At 39.7% G+C, this 17,368-nt stretch overlaps 3 protein-coding genes across 4 annotated transcripts; all 3 read right to left on the minus strand.

Moving 5' to 3' along the window:
* Positions 1 to 88: 88 nt before the first annotated feature.
* elnb (elastin b) lies at positions 89 to 8,659 on the minus strand. Its single transcript, XM_089123691.1, has 21 exons — positions 8,548 to 8,659; positions 8,400 to 8,432; positions 8,231 to 8,320; positions 8,090 to 8,137; positions 7,912 to 7,998; positions 7,791 to 7,829; positions 7,652 to 7,675; positions 7,476 to 7,502; positions 7,271 to 7,354; positions 6,120 to 6,170; positions 5,577 to 6,017; positions 5,366 to 5,506; positions 5,114 to 5,164; positions 4,983 to 5,030; positions 4,584 to 4,882; positions 4,388 to 4,486; positions 3,774 to 3,842; positions 3,349 to 3,414; positions 2,688 to 2,744; positions 2,497 to 2,553; positions 89 to 1,173 (listed from the first exon to the last, which is right to left on the minus strand). The coding sequence occupies exons 1-15, from the start codon at positions 8,636 to 8,638 to the stop codon at positions 4,596 to 4,598; spliced, it is 1,542 nt and encodes a 513-aa protein (XP_088979817.1). The 5' UTR covers positions 8,639 to 8,659; the 3' UTR covers positions 89 to 1,173; positions 2,497 to 2,553; positions 2,688 to 2,744; positions 3,349 to 3,414; positions 3,774 to 3,842; positions 4,388 to 4,486; positions 4,584 to 4,595.
* A 3,424-nt stretch (positions 8,660 to 12,083) lies between these two features.
* Positions 12,084 to 13,498, minus strand: LOC148970836 (uncharacterized). The gene is made up of 2 exons (XM_089123694.1): positions 13,365 to 13,498; positions 12,084 to 12,524 (listed from the first exon to the last, which is right to left on the minus strand). Exons 1-2 carry the CDS (start codon positions 13,389 to 13,391, stop codon positions 12,084 to 12,086), a joined length of 468 nt encoding a protein of 155 aa, XP_088979820.1. The 5' UTR covers positions 13,392 to 13,498.
* An 854-nt stretch (positions 13,499 to 14,352) lies between these two features.
* LOC148970837 (uncharacterized) lies at positions 14,353 to 15,866 on the minus strand. 2 transcript variants are annotated; one of them, XM_089123692.1, is made up of 7 exons: positions 15,732 to 15,866; positions 15,384 to 15,627; positions 15,245 to 15,295; positions 15,132 to 15,164; positions 14,972 to 15,049; positions 14,563 to 14,838; positions 14,353 to 14,459 (listed from the first exon to the last, which is right to left on the minus strand). In XM_089123692.1, the coding sequence occupies exons 2-7, from the start codon at positions 15,466 to 15,468 to the stop codon at positions 14,353 to 14,355; spliced, it is 630 nt and encodes a 209-aa protein (XP_088979818.1). In that variant the 5' UTR covers positions 15,469 to 15,627; positions 15,732 to 15,866. The 2 variants fall into 2 exon arrangements, with proteins under 2 accessions (XP_088979818.1, XP_088979819.1); XM_089123693.1 differs by having other exon boundaries at positions 15,384 to 15,740.
* Between the last annotated feature and the right edge of the window lie 1,502 nt (positions 15,867 to 17,368).

A 17,368-nucleotide genomic window follows, 5' to 3' on the forward strand; every position in this document is an offset into this window, starting at 1 on the left:
ATCGAACTCACAGAAAACATGCCTTTTCAAGTGCCCCTAAATTAGCCGTGAATGAGTAAACAAACTTTTTTCCATTTTTATTTTTTTTATTAATTTTTAAAAATGTAGATAATGGATAAAAGGCCCAAACAAAATCAAAGATCAAACAAATGTGAACAGGTTGGACTTTCACAAAAGTAACAAGTGCATAAAAGTGAAGAACAAAAGGTAAACAATGCGAAGCGATTCTTCTTAGATTAGAATTGCTTCTATCATACTTTCAGGTCACATTTGAATAGTTGCACTTACAGAAACACAGATAGCCTACATCATTCACAACACACAAACACCAAAATGAGTTAGGTTAAATGCATTGATAGCTACTCTTAAAAACCCAACATTTTAATTTAATCAGAGTCATGTTAACACAAACAAACAAAAACAACTGATAGGGTCGGGATACGAGAAAAGAAACCGCTTCAAGTTCCTGAGGTATCTTTAAAGACAGCTTGTAATCCTCAGTACTTAGATGCTGTCTACTGCAGTAATGACAAGCGTTTTGTTCTTGTAAGACTAAAAAAAAAACATTGCATGCCTAGATCCCATTCCTTGGTGTGACGGATTATACTTTGAAAGACTGAAGATGCTGGAAAACACTAAATATCCATTCATGAAGTCTTAAGCATACAGCTAGAAAGAGATTAGTCTCCCTTTACTTTTTGATACATAGCCAAAAAATGACGCTGCTTCCCCCACAGTCAGTTCATCCTGAAATAGCAGCGACACAACCCTAGACGACATGTGTCTGAATGTTTAGCAAGTGTGCAAGTGAGCCACTGCAGTGAAACAGCTGGATCTGCAGCAGTTTAAGGTGGAACATTAAATGGTCAAATGTCTGATTTGTTATTTAAAAAATGTCAAGCAAAGGAAATGTCTAGTGACATAAGTACATAAGGGAGTTAGACAGTGCAAAAGAGTGCCTTGTGAGGTTCACATCTAATCATATGGCTGAAAAAAAAAACTTTAATGCAAATTCAAATCTTTCTCACATATTACATGAGGCACTTTTAAACTGTAAAAAAAAAGTGCATTTGAGATCAGGCAGTAGCACCACTTGTTTCTGAGGTCACTTCTATCTGCTGGTTTCTCACTTCCTTCTCCTTCCGCAGTATTTGCCTTGGCATCCTGCGCCCCCTACAGGAGAACACACTGTCACTACTGCCACTTGTTCATAAGGTGAGTATTCAAACTACAAACAGTGTTAGTTTAGTGTCATTGGGATACTATTATAATTTTGAATGAGGTTTTACTTTCCATTTTCCATTTTCATTTTAATTTAAGGGGGTGGTGATGGCACAGTGGATAAGACACATGCCGGGTTCGAATCCACTGTGGGACACCAATGTGTCCCTGAGCAAGACACTTAACCCCTAGTTGCTCCAGAGTAGAGCCCGACCGGTAAAGGATTTTGAAGGCCGATACCGATACAAATATTTTTGGGTTTTAAAATCCGATATTCCGATATATCGGCCGATATTTTTTTTTTTATTATTAAATATTGTTGGATTTCACACACGTGTAAAAGAAAAGCTAACTTTTCTGCACAAGATACGTTTGATACTTTTTCTCTATGTCTAAATGTTCACTCCTCGCAAGTCTAACTTACATTTTACAATGCAGGGACTGTAACTAGAGATATGCTAGTTATAAATACAGTAATAATTACTTTATTTAGGCGGAAAAAGTTCATTGTGGTTTCAAAGCTCATTAATGTTAACGTTAGCGGTCTTCCACTGATGATAGTGGCATTAGCGAGTCTATGATGAGCCATAATTTAGCAATAGATAACATCATACTGCAAATTGTAAAACATACATTTTCAATATAACAGGCCAAGGAGAGATGATTGAAGCGTGTTTCGTCTGTTTTTATCTTATTTTTTTAAATATTCATTTATCGGCCATTATGACTGCCGATACTGATATTTTGGAAAAATACCTCCTAATATATGGCCGATATATCGGTCTGGCTCTACTCCAGAGGTGTGCGACTTCTGACATTTATAGCAATTGTAAGTCGCTTTGGATAAAAGCGTCAGCTAAATGAATAAATGTAAATGTAATTTGAGTTAAAGTTTTAATAATGTAGTTGTGTGAGTGTATGTCTATATAGTTTTAGTTATTTTAGTCCATCAATTTAAACTAAACGAAAATGATGGACTTTTATGTTTCTCTTGGTCGCATGTTATACAAGTCATAGATCGGAAAATTGTGAGTCTAAAGTTGTAATTAAAGGTGCATTGCGCAAGTCTTGCAAGTTTTGCAGAACTACGCCCCCTCTGGCGACAAGCGAACCTGATCAGAGAAGGGCTCATTCAGCCCATGTATGGGTTAGAAAAACGGGTATTTTTAGCATAAAATGTTGCGCAATGCACCTTTAAATGTTCTTGAAAAATGAATTTCGACGGGTTTTTGCAGTATGAACCATAAAAAAGTGCCTTTATTTCTGCTTACGTACCTCTGTAGCCTCCTGCACCTAGAAAGCCTTGAAGAGCTGCGTATTTGGCTGCTTTTGCTATAAAAGAATCACACATTTAAATGCGATACAAAGCTGCAAATGTATGTGGATAATGTACAGGTTTAGGCCAAACTCTTAATTTTATCATTATTAGCTTATAACAAGTTTGCTGTAATAGCAGTGTGTCTTACATTGCTGAGGTGTAAGTGGTGCACTTCCAGTTCCCCCTGCGCCAGTGCCACCATAACCTACAATACAACATCACAACTTCCCATTAATCACCCTAAACCACTTGCATTGATTATTAAAACAACACACCGGCACAATTATTCTCGTTTAAATACTTAAAAGAATAGTTCACCCAAAAATGGTGAACAAAATTATCATCATTTTCTCGCCCTAACGTCGTTTCAAACCTATAAGACTTTCATTCATTTTTCATTCATTCATTCATATCTTTTAAAATCAGATTTTTGTCCCTAAAAGTCCATTCACTCAACTTTTCATGAACTTTTTGAATTGAAATTGCAATTTATGAATTGAGCAGTTTCATCCAAGTCTTCTGAAGAGACTTTGTATGATGAACAGATTCATCTTAGCTTTTCATTCACATCTAAAAATGTATAGACGCATACATAAAGCACATCAAATATGGTATGACACACTAGATCAAACCTAGCAAGCACATTTGAGCTTTGTTTACCATTTAAGTCCGTTTATCATAAAAATGTAAGTGTCAACATGAGAGGTGAACAAATGAAGATCGAATTTTCCTTTTTTGGTTAACTAACTCTTGAATAACATCTAATAGCTTTCTTGAATCCTCAGAGCTGATGGTAAAGTTGCCATTACCTGGATAAGGCTGTTGATATCCAGCACCTGGACCTACACCAGTCCCATATCCAGGGACTCCACCTCCTGCAAGATCAACAGATCTACTGTAACTCTTTATCTTCATATCTGTTCTTTCAATGTGCTTCAGAAATTCAACTGAGAAGGTTTGGATAAGCCCATTTCCTCAAAGAGAATTGAGGAGAGATACATATAATGCACTGACAACCCGCAAACAAACGTAAGTAAATAAAATCCATCTATCTGATGGCAACCAGTCAACACATTTTATATGCAATTTATGCTCATTCAGTTGCTGAGACCAAAAATCATGCAGTAATTAAAATTAATTAAAGGAAAATTGATTCACACTTATGAAATAATTAATCTCAACACTGTAAAATGTGATCAGTTGATAAGTAAAATAAAATATGAAGAAACTTTACCTCCACCGGTTCCTACTGGGCTTCCAGCACCTCCTCCAAGACCTCCAGCTCCACCTAAACCTCCATAGCCTACAACAAAAACATCATATGATGTTGTTAAATTCTCTTGTGGAAAAAAAAAACGCTCTACTAACTATAAGTAACTTAGCAATTACATGTCAATTAACTTTTAGGCTTTAAGAAAAATGTGTTATTAATATATCAAATATTTATATTTATATATAATATTAATTGTGAATAAATATATATAAAATATATACATGCACATATTTCTTAAATATATACATGCATGTGTGGGTATTTATATATACAAATTAATTATTATTAATTATTACTACACACACATATATTATGTAAACACAAACTTTTATTTTGGATGCGATTAATCGTTGCCCATCCCTAATGTGTATATATATTGGTATACATTTGCAATGGATATTGTCATTAATTTATAATTACGACTAACAGCTAATTATAATTGTATCTAATTCCATACAATTCTATAGTATAAATGTATTACTCTATTCTACAAAAACATTTAATCAAATTTCCTCTTTGTTTTTCCACTATTGTCAAACCTATGTTGAATGTATATTAAATTGCATGCACGATACCTCCACCCACACCAACTCCTCCGCCAGCACCTCCTGGTCCAACTCCTAGACCACCACCTCCTCTTCCAGCCCCACCCAATGTTCCAGCTCCTCCATAGCCTGATCACACATGACATTTATTTTTTTTAATTCTGAATTTTGCCTAAGGATTGGTTATTGCGTCACTAAAGTGATTATTTAATGAGTTTTTACATACTTTTAGGTGGTTTTAATGCACCAGGACCATAACCAAGCCCTTAAAAAACAAAGAAATATTAGAATATTTAAATGTAAAAAAATGTGAGAGAAATACACCATGAAATGTGTAAATACCTCCAAGTCCACCGCCCGGACCACCTCCATAACCGCCCTGACCACCTCCATAACCGCCCTGACCACCACCATAACCGCCCTGGCCACCACCATAACCGCCCTGACCACCACCATAGCCACCAGGTGATGTTCCATATCCGCCTGGGCCTCCAAGCCCACCAAGTGTGCCTGCTGCCCCATAAACTTTAATCGAAGTGATAAAGAGTAATTTAACAGTCTTTCTAGTTCAGTGCATATGTATAAATACAACCAAACTGCATTTTTCTTAGAAGAATTTTGGCACCTTTTCCTTGTTTTCCGCCCACTGCAGCCCCACTGGGGAACCTGATGCCTGCAAAAAAGATTAAAAAATATAGTTCTCGGAACAAGACTGGTCCATAAAATATTACGGATATGGTGGATTTTTTGAGTTACCGGCCCCTGGTAGGATCCCACCGGCTCCAAAACTTCCAGCTCCACCGTAACCTGCAACAGATTTACAAAAGCCTAAGTCTTAAGCTTCTAACTGAAGGCCAAAAAATGCTTATTATGTAAAGCATAATCATTTTCCTCTCAAAATTGAGATATTTAAGTGTTCATTAATTTTGTTTTGTTTAAATTTAGCATTTAATTATTTTTAATATTCCACAATAAAATGTTTCTTGATCTGATTCATGCGTTGATTACTTTTGCCTGGTTTCTGCGCTCCAAATCCTGTGCCTGCAGCTCCTGGTAGCAGACCACCACCTCCAGGCAGAAGTCCTGCTCCTCCCACTCCACCCACACCTCCAACTCCCAGAGCTCCAGTTCCACCTGGACCACCATAAACTAGAAAAAAACATTGACTTTAATAGATTCATCATTTTATAAAAATGCACATAGAGAACTGGTAAATTACCTTTAGGAGGTTTAACTCCACCTGGTCCTCCACCAACTCCTCCCGGAACTCCACCTACTCCACCCGGAACTCCACCAACTCCTCCCGGAACTCCACCAACTCCTCCCGGAACTCCACCAGCTCCTCCCGGAACTCCACCTACTCCACCCGGAACTCCACCAGCTCCTCCCGGAACTCCACCAGCTCCTCCCGGAACTCCACCAGCTCCTCCCGGAACTCCACCAGCTCCTCCCGGAACTCCACCAGCTCCACCCGGAACTCCACCAGCTCCACCCGGAACTCCACCAGCTCCTCCCGGAACTCCACCAGCTCCTCCCGGAACTCCACCAGCTCCTCCCGGAACTCCACCAGCTCCTCCTGGACCACTGCCTACACTTCCAGGTCCTCCTTCAATAGTGCCCGGTGTATCTCCACGTCCAGCAATGGCTCCACCTCCAATGACTACAGTAAGACAAGTAAAATAAAACGTTTTACAAATAAAAAAGCTCCTGCTTGCCCAAAAATACGGAGACAGTAAAGGTAAAAGTGAATGGCATGAAGTACCTGGGGGTTTTAGTGGTTTGGCTCCAGGTAATGTTCCACTGTCACCAACTCCTAAGGAAGAAAATATAGTTATTTGAAGAGATTCAGTCACACTGGAACATACATTTACAAATTAACAATTTCAAAGCATAAAAATTTCTTCAAGCAATGTTAACCACAGACTTTATTTCCAGATAAATTGACAATCCCGTCAAAAACATAAGAAGATACTTTTCAAAGGAAAATTCTCATTATAGGACCACTCACTAAACTGACTTGCAAACCTTGAGTCCCACCCCCTATAAACACATTATTAACTGAACAAGGTATTCAGTAAATTTCCCTCTGTGTCATAAACATGTTATGTGTCTGAATTAGCCTATAAATGCAAAATGTTTTTGGATTAAGAAAAAAAGCATTCACAAGCTTTAAAAGTTTTAAAACAATGTTTTATAGGGCTACTACAACCGTATGCATGAGACTCCTCCACCACTAGAGGGAGATGTAACAATGGCAAATTATAGTCTGACGGATGGAAAAAAAAATAGCATGGCGTAGTTGGATAATTTTTACTGTCTATGATAATTTTGTGTAAATCAGCTCGAAGAACTTCACCACCAACCAAAAGAAGAAACTGAGAAAATAATTTTGAGCTCAGTGATCATTTGTGAGGTAATTATTTTTAAAGTTATGCTATAGTAACGTTAAACTGACTGACAGCAATATAATTCTACCGTAAATGTAAATATGAAGAGCCTGTTTTACCATCATAAGAATAATTGGCTAAAAATAATAATAATAATAATAATTTACTCCAAAACCTGTATGACTTTGATTCTTCTGGTAAGCAAAAAGCTGAGATTTTTAAAGAATATTCTTACAAAACCTAACACAAGTATCATAGCCTAAACGTTTTTCATCCAACTAACGGAATATCATCATGAGGTAATGTTGACAATTTCCTTTTCTGGGTGAACTTTTCCTTCAAAACACAGATTTGTAAGCGTCTAATAGACTTTAACAATAAGTGTTGTAAGTACATTTACATAGTGGAGAGTGGAAAAGTACAAACCTGGCACCTTCAAGTCCGTCCATAATACAGTGACCAAAAATAAATGGAAAAATGCAAAGGATAAGTATGTCTATAAGCTCACTGAACAGAAAGGGTCTACCTGGTCTTTCTCCAGCTAATATGGGTATTCTTGTCCCAGCAGCTCCATCAAGCCCATCAGCTTCAATGGGGCCACCAGTAACGCCTGAAAAATATTGCACACGGCTAAGTTCCTATAATTTTCAGAAAGTTGGAAATCAAACTTAAGGCCGTAAAATGTTCCATTGTTCATTAAATACTTATAACACAAGCTCCAATGGACCCACCTGATCCCTCTATTGGTCCTCCAGATTCTAAAATGATCACAAAATAAGACTGGTGGCTAATGGGAATCGCCTCCTCGTGTTTTTTGTTTTGATTTTTTTTTTCTCATAATTTCAAAACGACAATATTTTTTTCTAGATATATGGAGTGGAAAGAAAAAAAATTAAAATTTTCTTACCAGTCTTGGGAGCTTTTGTTCCACCTGTGTGTTTAACAAAATGTTAAAATTACAATGCAGGAACAAACAAATTAGCAGCTTAAAGAACAAATAATAATAAATATCAATAATTGATAGAAAAACAAGTAATGTCCTTGACCTCCTTCACTACGAGTTCCACCATCAGGACTGCCGATCACTAAACAGGAATCAGATAAAACTGGTAGTATCTTACTAAAGCCCATTAAAAAACATTAATTAATAATTAATAATTGCATTACCTCCATCAACTCCAGGTTTAGGACCTGCTCCACGATCTGTTCCGCCAGCAGCTGTACTACCTGGAATTGTTGGTCCTCCTGTGATGCCTGGTATTTAAATGAAAAATTAGAATAGTAATATTATATTATACTGGAGAGACGGATTGCTAGATGAAATAAGCAAAGATCATGAACTCACCATACTTGTCTTCCTTGGTTCCTGAACCTTGTATACCTCCAGCCCCACCTACACCACATGAGATGAAACGCTGAGCATGTAAATAAATTCCTCCCGCCTCTATCTATTAACTGCTGTTTAGTTTAATCAGTGATCACCCACCAGTTCCAACTCCAGTTCCTGTGGCCCCAGTTCCACCAGTTGCTGGTACCGAGCCACCCAACACACTTCCAACCCCACCAGCTGGTTGTCCTGTTAGATGCAAATGCATGGGGTCAAATCTTAGCCTGAATATATGTGGTATTTTAATTGTGAAAGTTAAGTGTTTTACCATATTTAGGTGGTTTTTGTCCTCCTCTATACCCTTTAGAATGAAATGTAAAAAACAAACAAACAGGAGATTCATCCACAGAAGCTTAAACCAATTGATTAAAACAGTTTAGTGATCAGCTTTGCACATCTAGTTTTTAAAACTTTACCTCCATACCCCCCATATCCAACACCAGTGCCAAGCCCTCCAGGGAGAACTGGAAAAAAAAGTATTTTAAACTTATTATTCAAATTCAGCATACAAAACAAAATGGTTAAACGTGATTTAATGATTTGTAAATGCAAGTACACGTTGATGGCCTAAGACACGAAACGAGCGGTTTGTGTGAGAAAACAAACAGTATTTATATCGTTTTACCTCGTTACCACAACCTTGTGGTTACAAGAGTTAAAAACAATATAAAAAATTAGTTTTCTCACACAAACCGCTCGTTTCGTGTCTTAGGCCATCAATGTGTACTTACATTTACGAGTCATTAAATCATGTTTAATTTGGACTTCTCTGTGCATGCTCTTTGAGGTGGTGACCATAGACCTCCATTATATGACTGACAGACAAAATATCAAAATTGAAACTACTGCGGAAACAAAGACACCTACATCTTGGATGCCCTTGAGGTAAGCTAAAACATACCAAAAATTAATTTCAAAGTGAACTATCCTTTTAACATTTCTCAAATTATCTTTTTTTGTATGTTCCACAGAAGAAAGAAAGGCAAACAGGTTTTGAAACAACATCAGAGTGTGTAAATGGAGTTTTCATTTTTGGGTGGAGGATCCCTTTAAAGAGAGAAAAAAAAAGTTGCATGTCAAATTGCTTCACATACCTCCAGCACCTCCTGGTATAGCTCCTGCTCCTCCTCCTAACACACCTCCAGAACCAGGTAAACCTGTCAAAATATTCCTGTGTTTTGACTTTTTTTGTATCATTTCAAGGCAAACATTTCATTGTTAACATGCAAGTATAAAATATCAATAAGTTGATATTAAACATAACAAAATTATTTAAATATTAGTATTTATTGTACATCAAATATGAATATATTTGGAAAAAAAAAACAAATATATGAATACAATGTTTAATAACATTTATATACAGCCACTTGCAAGACGTGTAAGTGTATGCACTACAATTATATATTTAAACTTGCCATATTTAGCTGCTTTTGATCCAGGTCCATATCCTTAGGGCATTATGTGTAATAAATGGAAAGATATGTAGATCAGATACAGCTTTAATAATGCACATTTTCTAATGCTTTGTAAATGACCCATTTTTGACTCGCTTAAATTACCTCCAGCGCCTGTTCCATACCCAGGCCCAAGCCCTCCTCTGCTTCCAGCTCCAACAGCACTACCAGGCAGTCCTGATCCAGCAAATCCAGACCCAGGACCTCCTACAGTCCCTGGACCATAACCTCCCACTGGACCGGTTCCTACCTGACCCTGCAGACCAAGTCCTGGAGCCCCTCCGCTCCCACCAGGACCTGGAATAAAACAATTTAATAAGTGTTAATACAAAGTTGTATCAATACTCAATACTGATTTAAAATAATCCTACCATATTTAAGAGCCTTTGGTCCACCTGGATAGGCTACATTCAAAGTGAGACACAAAGAATACATGTAGAAATGGAAAATTAACAGAACTGCATGTAATTCAGGCCCAGTTTAACAGACAGGGCTTTAGACTAACCCAGGATAAGGTCTTAGTTCAATTAAGTAGCTTTTATAAACGTGCCTTAGAAAAAAAACATTACTGGTCTGCACCTTGAGACAAAACAATGACACTTACATATTTTAAGATATACCAGCGCAAGTTGCTTCAAGTTAAAACAGCTCAAACATGCATTTAGGCCTTGTCTGTGAAACCAGGGGATAATGTTTGTCAGTATACCTCCAAAGCCAGCTCCATATCCTCCAGCAGGTACTCCTCCTGGCCCATAACCACCGATCGGTGCCCATCCTGGTCCAGTTCCAGCTCCTGGTGTTCCTCCTCCAGCTCCAGCTGTGCCGGTACCAAGTGACCCTCCTAATCCTCCAGGTAATTGTATTCCACCAGCTCCACCAGGAACCCCTTTTTTGGACGATAAAATGTCATTTAAAAGTATATTTTTTTACATGGACTCTAAAAATTTGAGAACAAAATGATTTAAACTTCCCCTTACCATATTTGCGAGCTTTGGCCCTAGCATATCCTAGAATATAAGAAGACAATGGTTGAGAAGAAATATGATTTTTCAGTGGTTTAAGCTATTTTTTTTTAAGCTAATTGTGTCTCTAAAAAACAGTGTTACTATTAGATTGCAATTTATTTTATCTCAGTGTCTCAAATCAGAGTAAACCAAAAAAAGCAAGGTCTTATAGGCCATTTAGTGCCCCTGTGGGGACCTCAATTTATCCTAGCATCGCTGTATACCCTCGAAAAATACACTGAACCTCCAGATCTTTACCTCTTCACCTGCTAATAAAAAAACTCCAGTCTAGCAAATTCAAGATGTCACCTCAGAAAACCTTGGCCAGGCCAATGTGGTCATGCATGACTTCACATTAGTGAACTATAAAGAAAGAAGAGCAGAGTATGGAAAACTACCTATGCTTAAAACGCCATACAATAGATAACCAATATTGTGCTCCACCCACACTAAACTTACACTGATGTGCGTTTGAATGATGTAGTTATCCCCTCTGAGAACACTGATAAGACACTATGCCCAAGAATGTCATGGCTAAACTTACAGCCAAACCCAAAGAAAGGTCATCTGGCTAGACATGTTACTTAGGTTTCCAGACTGGCCAGGGTTTAATTAAACTCCAAGAAAGGCCAAAGCTATCATTTTCTTATGACATTGCATTTCTATGGTTTTTTTTTTTTTTTAAGATTCTTTGTCTTTCTCTGAATTCCTGCAAACAGAATGACATACCTTCTACATTACTCATAGACTGTCGAGATAGAAGAAAAGAGGCTACAATTTGCAAGAGCTCACTAAAATTGGACCATTCAAGACTGGGAAAATGTTGCTTGATCTTATGAGTCTCAATTTTTACATGGGATAATGCATGTAATGATAATGCATGGGATGAAACCCAATAGGCGGTTGTGTTGAGAAAGCTGTAAAACTGAGTTGTGCAACATCCGTTTACACTCCTCAACAGTCAATATTCTGTGCAAAGTATATCAATGTATTGTCTTTGTGGTCACTTACACTTAATCATTTTCATCTTTTTACCACATTGTTGAGGGGAAAATAGAGAAATGCTATGGGCTATCAGGGGTACTCTCAGTCAAGTCTGGTAGTACGTAAGTAACCTTTAAGTAAGTAATGAATACCAATTTACCTTCAGGTCCAAATGCACTTCCAGGACCAAACCCACCACTGGGTACACCTCCTGGACCGTAACCCACACCAGATCCAACTCCAGTTCCAGGTATACCCCCTGCCCCACCCAGTCCGACACCAGTGCCTGTAGCTAATCCAGTGCCTTGGCCTAAACCAGCACCCCCACCAAGTAGACCTAGAAAAGCAAAAATAATATATCTGGGTGTAAGCTATAATACAGTTTGGATAATAAATGAATAAATCAATAAAACCATACAAAATTATTTTAACAGTATGTTGAAGGATTGAATTAACTGTTGTTTTACCATATTTACGAGCTTTTGCCCCTGCATATCCTGCAAAGCATCAAGGTATGTAATATGACCTCAAAAACGTTATAATAAAATTTACATCATACAGTATGATTGTATAATTTTGTACCAGAGCCAGGAAGTCCTCCAGAACCACCGCTAGGAAGACCACCAGCTCCTCCACCAGGTAATCCACCTGTCCCAAGACCTCCACCAGGCAGTCCACCAGTCCCAAGACCTCCACCAGGCAGTCCACCAAGACCTCCACCGGGCAGTCCACCAGTCCCAAGACCTCCACCAGGTAGTCCACCAGTCCCAAGACCTCCACCAGGTAGTCCACCAGTCCCAAGACCTCCACCAGGTAGCCTACCAGTCCCAAGACCTCCACCGGGCAGTCCACCTGTCCCAAGACCTCCACCAGGTAGACCACCAGTCCCAAGACCTCCACCAGGTAGACCACCAGTCCCAAGACCTCCACCATGACGTCCAAGCTGAGCTACAAAGCAATTATCAAAGAATATTAATGTATTTACTTTCTTACAGTGTCTATGACTGTGGTAGAATCTCACAACTTATTTGTAATAAAATCATAAAGTCTTGAGTTTTAGGTGGAGCTTACAGATATATCATACAGTTATTTCATCTAAAACAATCAAAGGATCTAATAAAAAATGATTAGGGCCGGATTTGGCCTGTGGGACACTAGTTGAGGAGTCCTGATGTTGGGTATACAATATTCACAAAATAATTAAGAGGGACATTCATAATATTTTCCTTTCAATCTTTGATTAAAAAGAGCCAAGAATTAAAGGAGCTGTATGCAAGAAATTTTATTTCAATTAATCATACATTTTATTTAACCTGTGTAGGACTCGTCACTTGCCATTGGAAGCGGGGGATACACCGCTCTACAGTAATTTGAAAGTGATTGCAGTACCAGTTTTGGCCACAATCTTGCATACGGTTCCTTTAAGTCTGAAATTTTGACTGACAATCCTCCTACAATAAGGTTGGGGAATCTCATTGGATTCATAATACTTAACAAATCTGCATAGCATTCACTCATGACAAATCATTTCTCATGCATTTTGTGAAAAGCTAGAGCAGGAACCTCGTTCCTGGAGAGCTAACCCTGTTTGAACACACCTTCCTGTAATTTTCTAGTAATCCTCAGCACCCTAATTTAGGTGGACAGGAAGGTACTGTAACTCTCCAGGAACAGAGTTGCTTAGTCAGATACATATCATTTATGGACACTGAAGATTTTTAGCAATACCATTCATTTTTATTTGCCTTTCAGTAGATCGATTGCAAGATGCAGAATGTAAAGTCATACCATATTTTCTTGCTTTAGCCGCAGCATATCCTAAAAAAATGACAGAATAGTAGACATTGTTGTGCGATTAATAATAATATAACTTTCAGCAGCAAAAGAAAGTCATTTTCAACTAACATTACTTTCAAGATACCTTCAGGACCTCCACTAGCTCCTAAACCAGAACCAAGGGGTCCACCCTGACCACCCAAGCCAGAACCAGGAAGTCCTCCAGCTCCAAGACCACCAACTCCCAAGCCAGAACCAGGAAGTCCTCCGGCTCCAAGACCACCAAATCCCAAGCCAGAACCAGGAAGTCCTCCAGCTCCAAGACCACCAACTCCCAAGCCAGAACCAGGAAGTCCTCCAGCTCCAAGACCACCAAATCCCAAGCCAGAACCAGGAAGTCCTCCAGCTCCAAGACCACCAACTCCCAAGCCAGAACCAGGAAGTCCTCCCGCTCCACCAATTCCTAAAATAGACGACACAAAATTAATAGAAATTAAGATACCATACCATCTTCTTCCGCTCATCCGGGGCCGGGTCGAGGGGCAGCAGTCTAAGCAGAGATGCCCAGACTTCCCTCTCCCTAGACAGCTCTTCTGGGGGGATACCGAGGCGTTCCCAGGCCAGCCGGGAGACATAGTCTCTCCAGCATGTCCTAGGTCTTCACCGGGGCCTCCGCCCAGTGGGACGTGCTTGGAACACCTCCGCAGGAAGGGGTCCAGGAGGCATCCGGAACAGATGCCCGAGCCACCTCACCTGACCCCTCTCGATGTGGAGGAGCAGCGGCTCTACTCTGAGCTCCTCCAGAGTGACCGAGCTTCTCACCCTATCTCTAAGGGATCGCCCACCCTGCAGAGAAAGCTCATTTCGGCCGCCTGTATCCGGGATCTTGTCCTTTCGGTCATGATTCTCTGTTTCTATCTCTTCATTTTTCGTGTCTACTTTTTAAAGTAACTGATGAAAAATTTCACAAAATTTTCCCTCTTATATCTGCTGTCATTTATTAACACCTATCCATTTCCATGAAAGAAACAGTTGTCAGCCAGGTGATTGTATATAACAAGAATGTAAAGGTTTTCTTACCATATTTCCGAGCTTTTGCCCCAGCTCCTGATGAAAGACAATTCATAGATATTATAATGCTTGAGCAATTGTCACAGTTTTGGATAATCTCTAAATATTTCAGTCTATGTTTAGTTAGCCCTAAATTTACCTCCAGGATAAACACCACCAGCTCCCGGATTTAAGACTCCAGGAGTTGCGCCACCAGTTCCAGGAATGACTCCTGGAACACCGCCTATTCCTGGCACACCACCTGCACCAGGTACACCTCCTACACCAAGCCCACCACCTAGACCCGGAACACCACCAGCACCTGAAAGGAGAGTCAAAAATATTAAGCATGTTCTTTTGACATGTATTGAAATTTTGTTCCTGCATGACTTACCATACATGGCAGCTTTAGCCTGAGACTTTGCAGCACTTTTGCCTTGAATGAAGTAGAAAGTACATTTCTATAAATACTCTACAACTCTAATCATTTGGCAAGTATAGTGTATGATGGTTTATATCAAATGTGAATGACTATCATGGATAAATGGACAGTTTTAATTGCCTACTACCTCCAGACTTAGGTGATATAAGAGGATATCCACGGAACACGCCTGGAATTTGTTGACCAAATCCTCCGCGGCCTCCTGCTAGAGAAAAGAGAAGTGATCTCTGTTATAAGTTATTTTCATACTTTATTAAAATAATTGTTCTTTCAGTAATTTAATTTACCATTGGCTCCAACTGCACCTTGACCAAGCTGCCCTATAAACAAAAAAATAGGAGAGAGCGCTTCAGAAAGCATTTTCATTGTTGGATAAAGCTATAAATTACGTTAAACTTACCAGTTTGAGATCCTGTGGCTACACCTGGCAGAATGCCTCTACCACCAAAGCCTACACATAAAAACAAAAATGCAGATTTGTGTGAATATTCTAGAAACATTGGAAAATCTTGTAACTGAAAAATATTTCAGTCACCCACCTTGCCCAGGAACAATACCCCCTTGGTATAACCCTGGAATCCCAACACCTTGTTTGAATGCAGAAAAAGAGAAAATATAAAACATTGCCTTCCTTATCCTTATCAAAGATTTGTTAAAACTATTCCAGAAAAGGGGAGCAATATAGAGACCAATTACCTGGCACTGGTGCCTTCCCAGCCTTTCCAACTTTGCCCCCAGTGCCTGTTCCAGTTCCAGGTAATCCAGTTTGGGGAAGAAAAGGTGCTAGGAGCCATAATGAAGTTGCAAACAATTTATTATGATAACATTTATTATTAAGATACTTTAATAAATAAATCAGTTAAACAAGTATGCCCCTTAAAACCTACCTCCACCAGGCGATACTCCTGCTCCTCCAATTCCAGTTCCAGTGCCACCAGGTCCAATTCCTACACCTCCAGGACCAACTCCTGCTCCACCTGGACCAAGTCCTGTCCCACCTGGACCAATTCCTGTGCCACCTGGTCCAATTCCAGTACCACCTGGACCAATTCCTGTCCCACCTGGACCAATTCCTGTGCCTCCTGGTCCAATTCCTACACCTCCAGGGCGAACTCCTGCACCACCAGGTCCAAATCCTGCACCACCTGGACCAAATCCTGCACCACCTGGACCAAATCCTGCACCACCAGGTCCAATTCCTGCACCACCTGGACCAAATCCTGCACCACCATGTACAAATCCCATTTCAGAAGGATCAAGCAGTTTAGATATGTTTTCTTGAAAAAATGTACTTTAAATCTTTTTGCTGTGATGAAAAACAAGATGCTTTAATCAAGATCTGTGTCCAACCACAAGTAACAAAGTACCACACCTTTATTTATGCCAATACTCATGTCCATAGATCTAGTTTTACCTGGTTTTGGTGGTTTCTGGCCAGCTGTTCCAGCTCCAGGATAAAGACCTCCAGGCCCACCGTATCCACCATAGCTGCCTAAAATCAAATTCCATTTTTTTAAATCTCAGAAAGAAAAATATGATCACTTTATGCTTTTTTAAACAATGGTCTTAATTTTAACGTTTTATCCCAGTCTTTTATAACTGCAGTAAAATGTTCTTTATTTTATGTCTATAACGAATGAGGAAAAATATGTGTAGCCTTACCACCTGATGGGTAGCCTGTTCCAGCACCTCCAATCCTGGGATCTCCTACTCCAAGATTTCCTGTTCCAAACGGTCCACCACCGAAACCCCCAGGCCAGCCATAACCTATATTTAGAATGAATAAGAAAAATTGTAACTTTCACAGCGAAAAAAAATGTGGATTTGAAGTTTGAGTGCACAGTGTTTTTGTTGTAATTGCAAAATACTTTTTATATTTACATCATACCTGGTTTCCCAGGTTTTCTGCCTGCTCCTGTGACAATGAAAAATTATTTATTTGAATGAAATAGTACTGTGAAAAGAATCAGTATAAAGAGATTTAAAAAACTAATGTTCTTTGTCTACTATTAATAAAAAATATGTCTTAACAGGACTCAAGATACCTGGTCCAACACCACCTGGTCCAAAGCCACCTGGTCCAACGCCACCTTGTCCAAAGCCACCTGGTCCAACGCCACCTGGTCCAACGCCACCTGGTCCAACACCACCTGGTCCAACGCCACCTGGTCCAACGCCACCTTGTCCAAAGCCACCTGGTCCAACACCACCTGGTCCAACGCCACCTGGTCCAACGCCACCTTGTCCAAAGCCACCTGGTCCAACACCACCTGGTCCAACGCCACCTGGTCCAACACCACCTGGTCCAACGCCACCTGGTCCAAAGCCACCTTGTCCAAAGCCACCTGGTCCAACACCACCTGGTCCAACACCACCTGGTCCAACGCCACCTGGTCCAACGCCACCTTGTCCAAAGCCACCTTGTCCAAAGCCACCTGGTCCAACGCCACCTTGTCCAACGCCACCAAGGCCTCCATAACCTGTAAATAATGTGTATATACATAAAAAATCCAACACTAAATCT

Source organism: Pimephales promelas, chromosome 19, assembly GCF_988280905.1.
Source record: "Pimephales promelas chromosome 19, fPimPro1.hap1.1, whole genome shotgun sequence".
Taxonomy (NCBI): Eukaryota; Metazoa; Chordata; class Actinopteri; order Cypriniformes; family Leuciscidae; genus Pimephales; species Pimephales promelas.

Coding starts and splice junctions, on each gene's coding strand:
- elnb (XM_089123691.1), bottom strand. CDS start 8,638: ATGCTGAATTTGAATAATAAGTTTAAAATACTTTTTTTTCCAGTTCTC. Junction 5,507..5,576: donor TGGAGTTAAACCTCCTAAAG/GTAATTTACCAG, acceptor GTTTTTTTCTAG/TTTATGGTGGTCCAGGTGGA. Junction 4,883..4,982: donor GGGCGGAAAACAAGGAAAAG/GTGCCAAAATTC, acceptor CTTCGATTAAAG/TTTATGGGGCAGCAGGCACA.
- LOC148970836 (XM_089123694.1), bottom strand. CDS start 13,391: ATGCTGCGGCTAAAGCAAGAAAATATG. Junction 12,525..13,364: donor GGCTAAAGCAAGAAAATATG/GTATGACTTTAC, acceptor ATTGCTTTGTAG/CTCAGCTTGGACGTCATGGT.
- LOC148970837 (XM_089123692.1), bottom strand. CDS start 15,468: ATGTTTTATATTTTCTCTTTTTCTGCATTCAAACAAGGTGTTGGGATT. Junction 15,296..15,383: donor GGGTATTGTTCCTGGGCAAG/GTGGGTGACTGA, acceptor TTTTATGTGTAG/GCTTTGGTGGTAGAGGCATT. Junction 14,460..14,562: donor TGGTGGTGTTTATCCTGGAG/GTAAATTTAGGG, acceptor GTCTTTCATCAG/GAGCTGGGGCAAAAGCTCGG.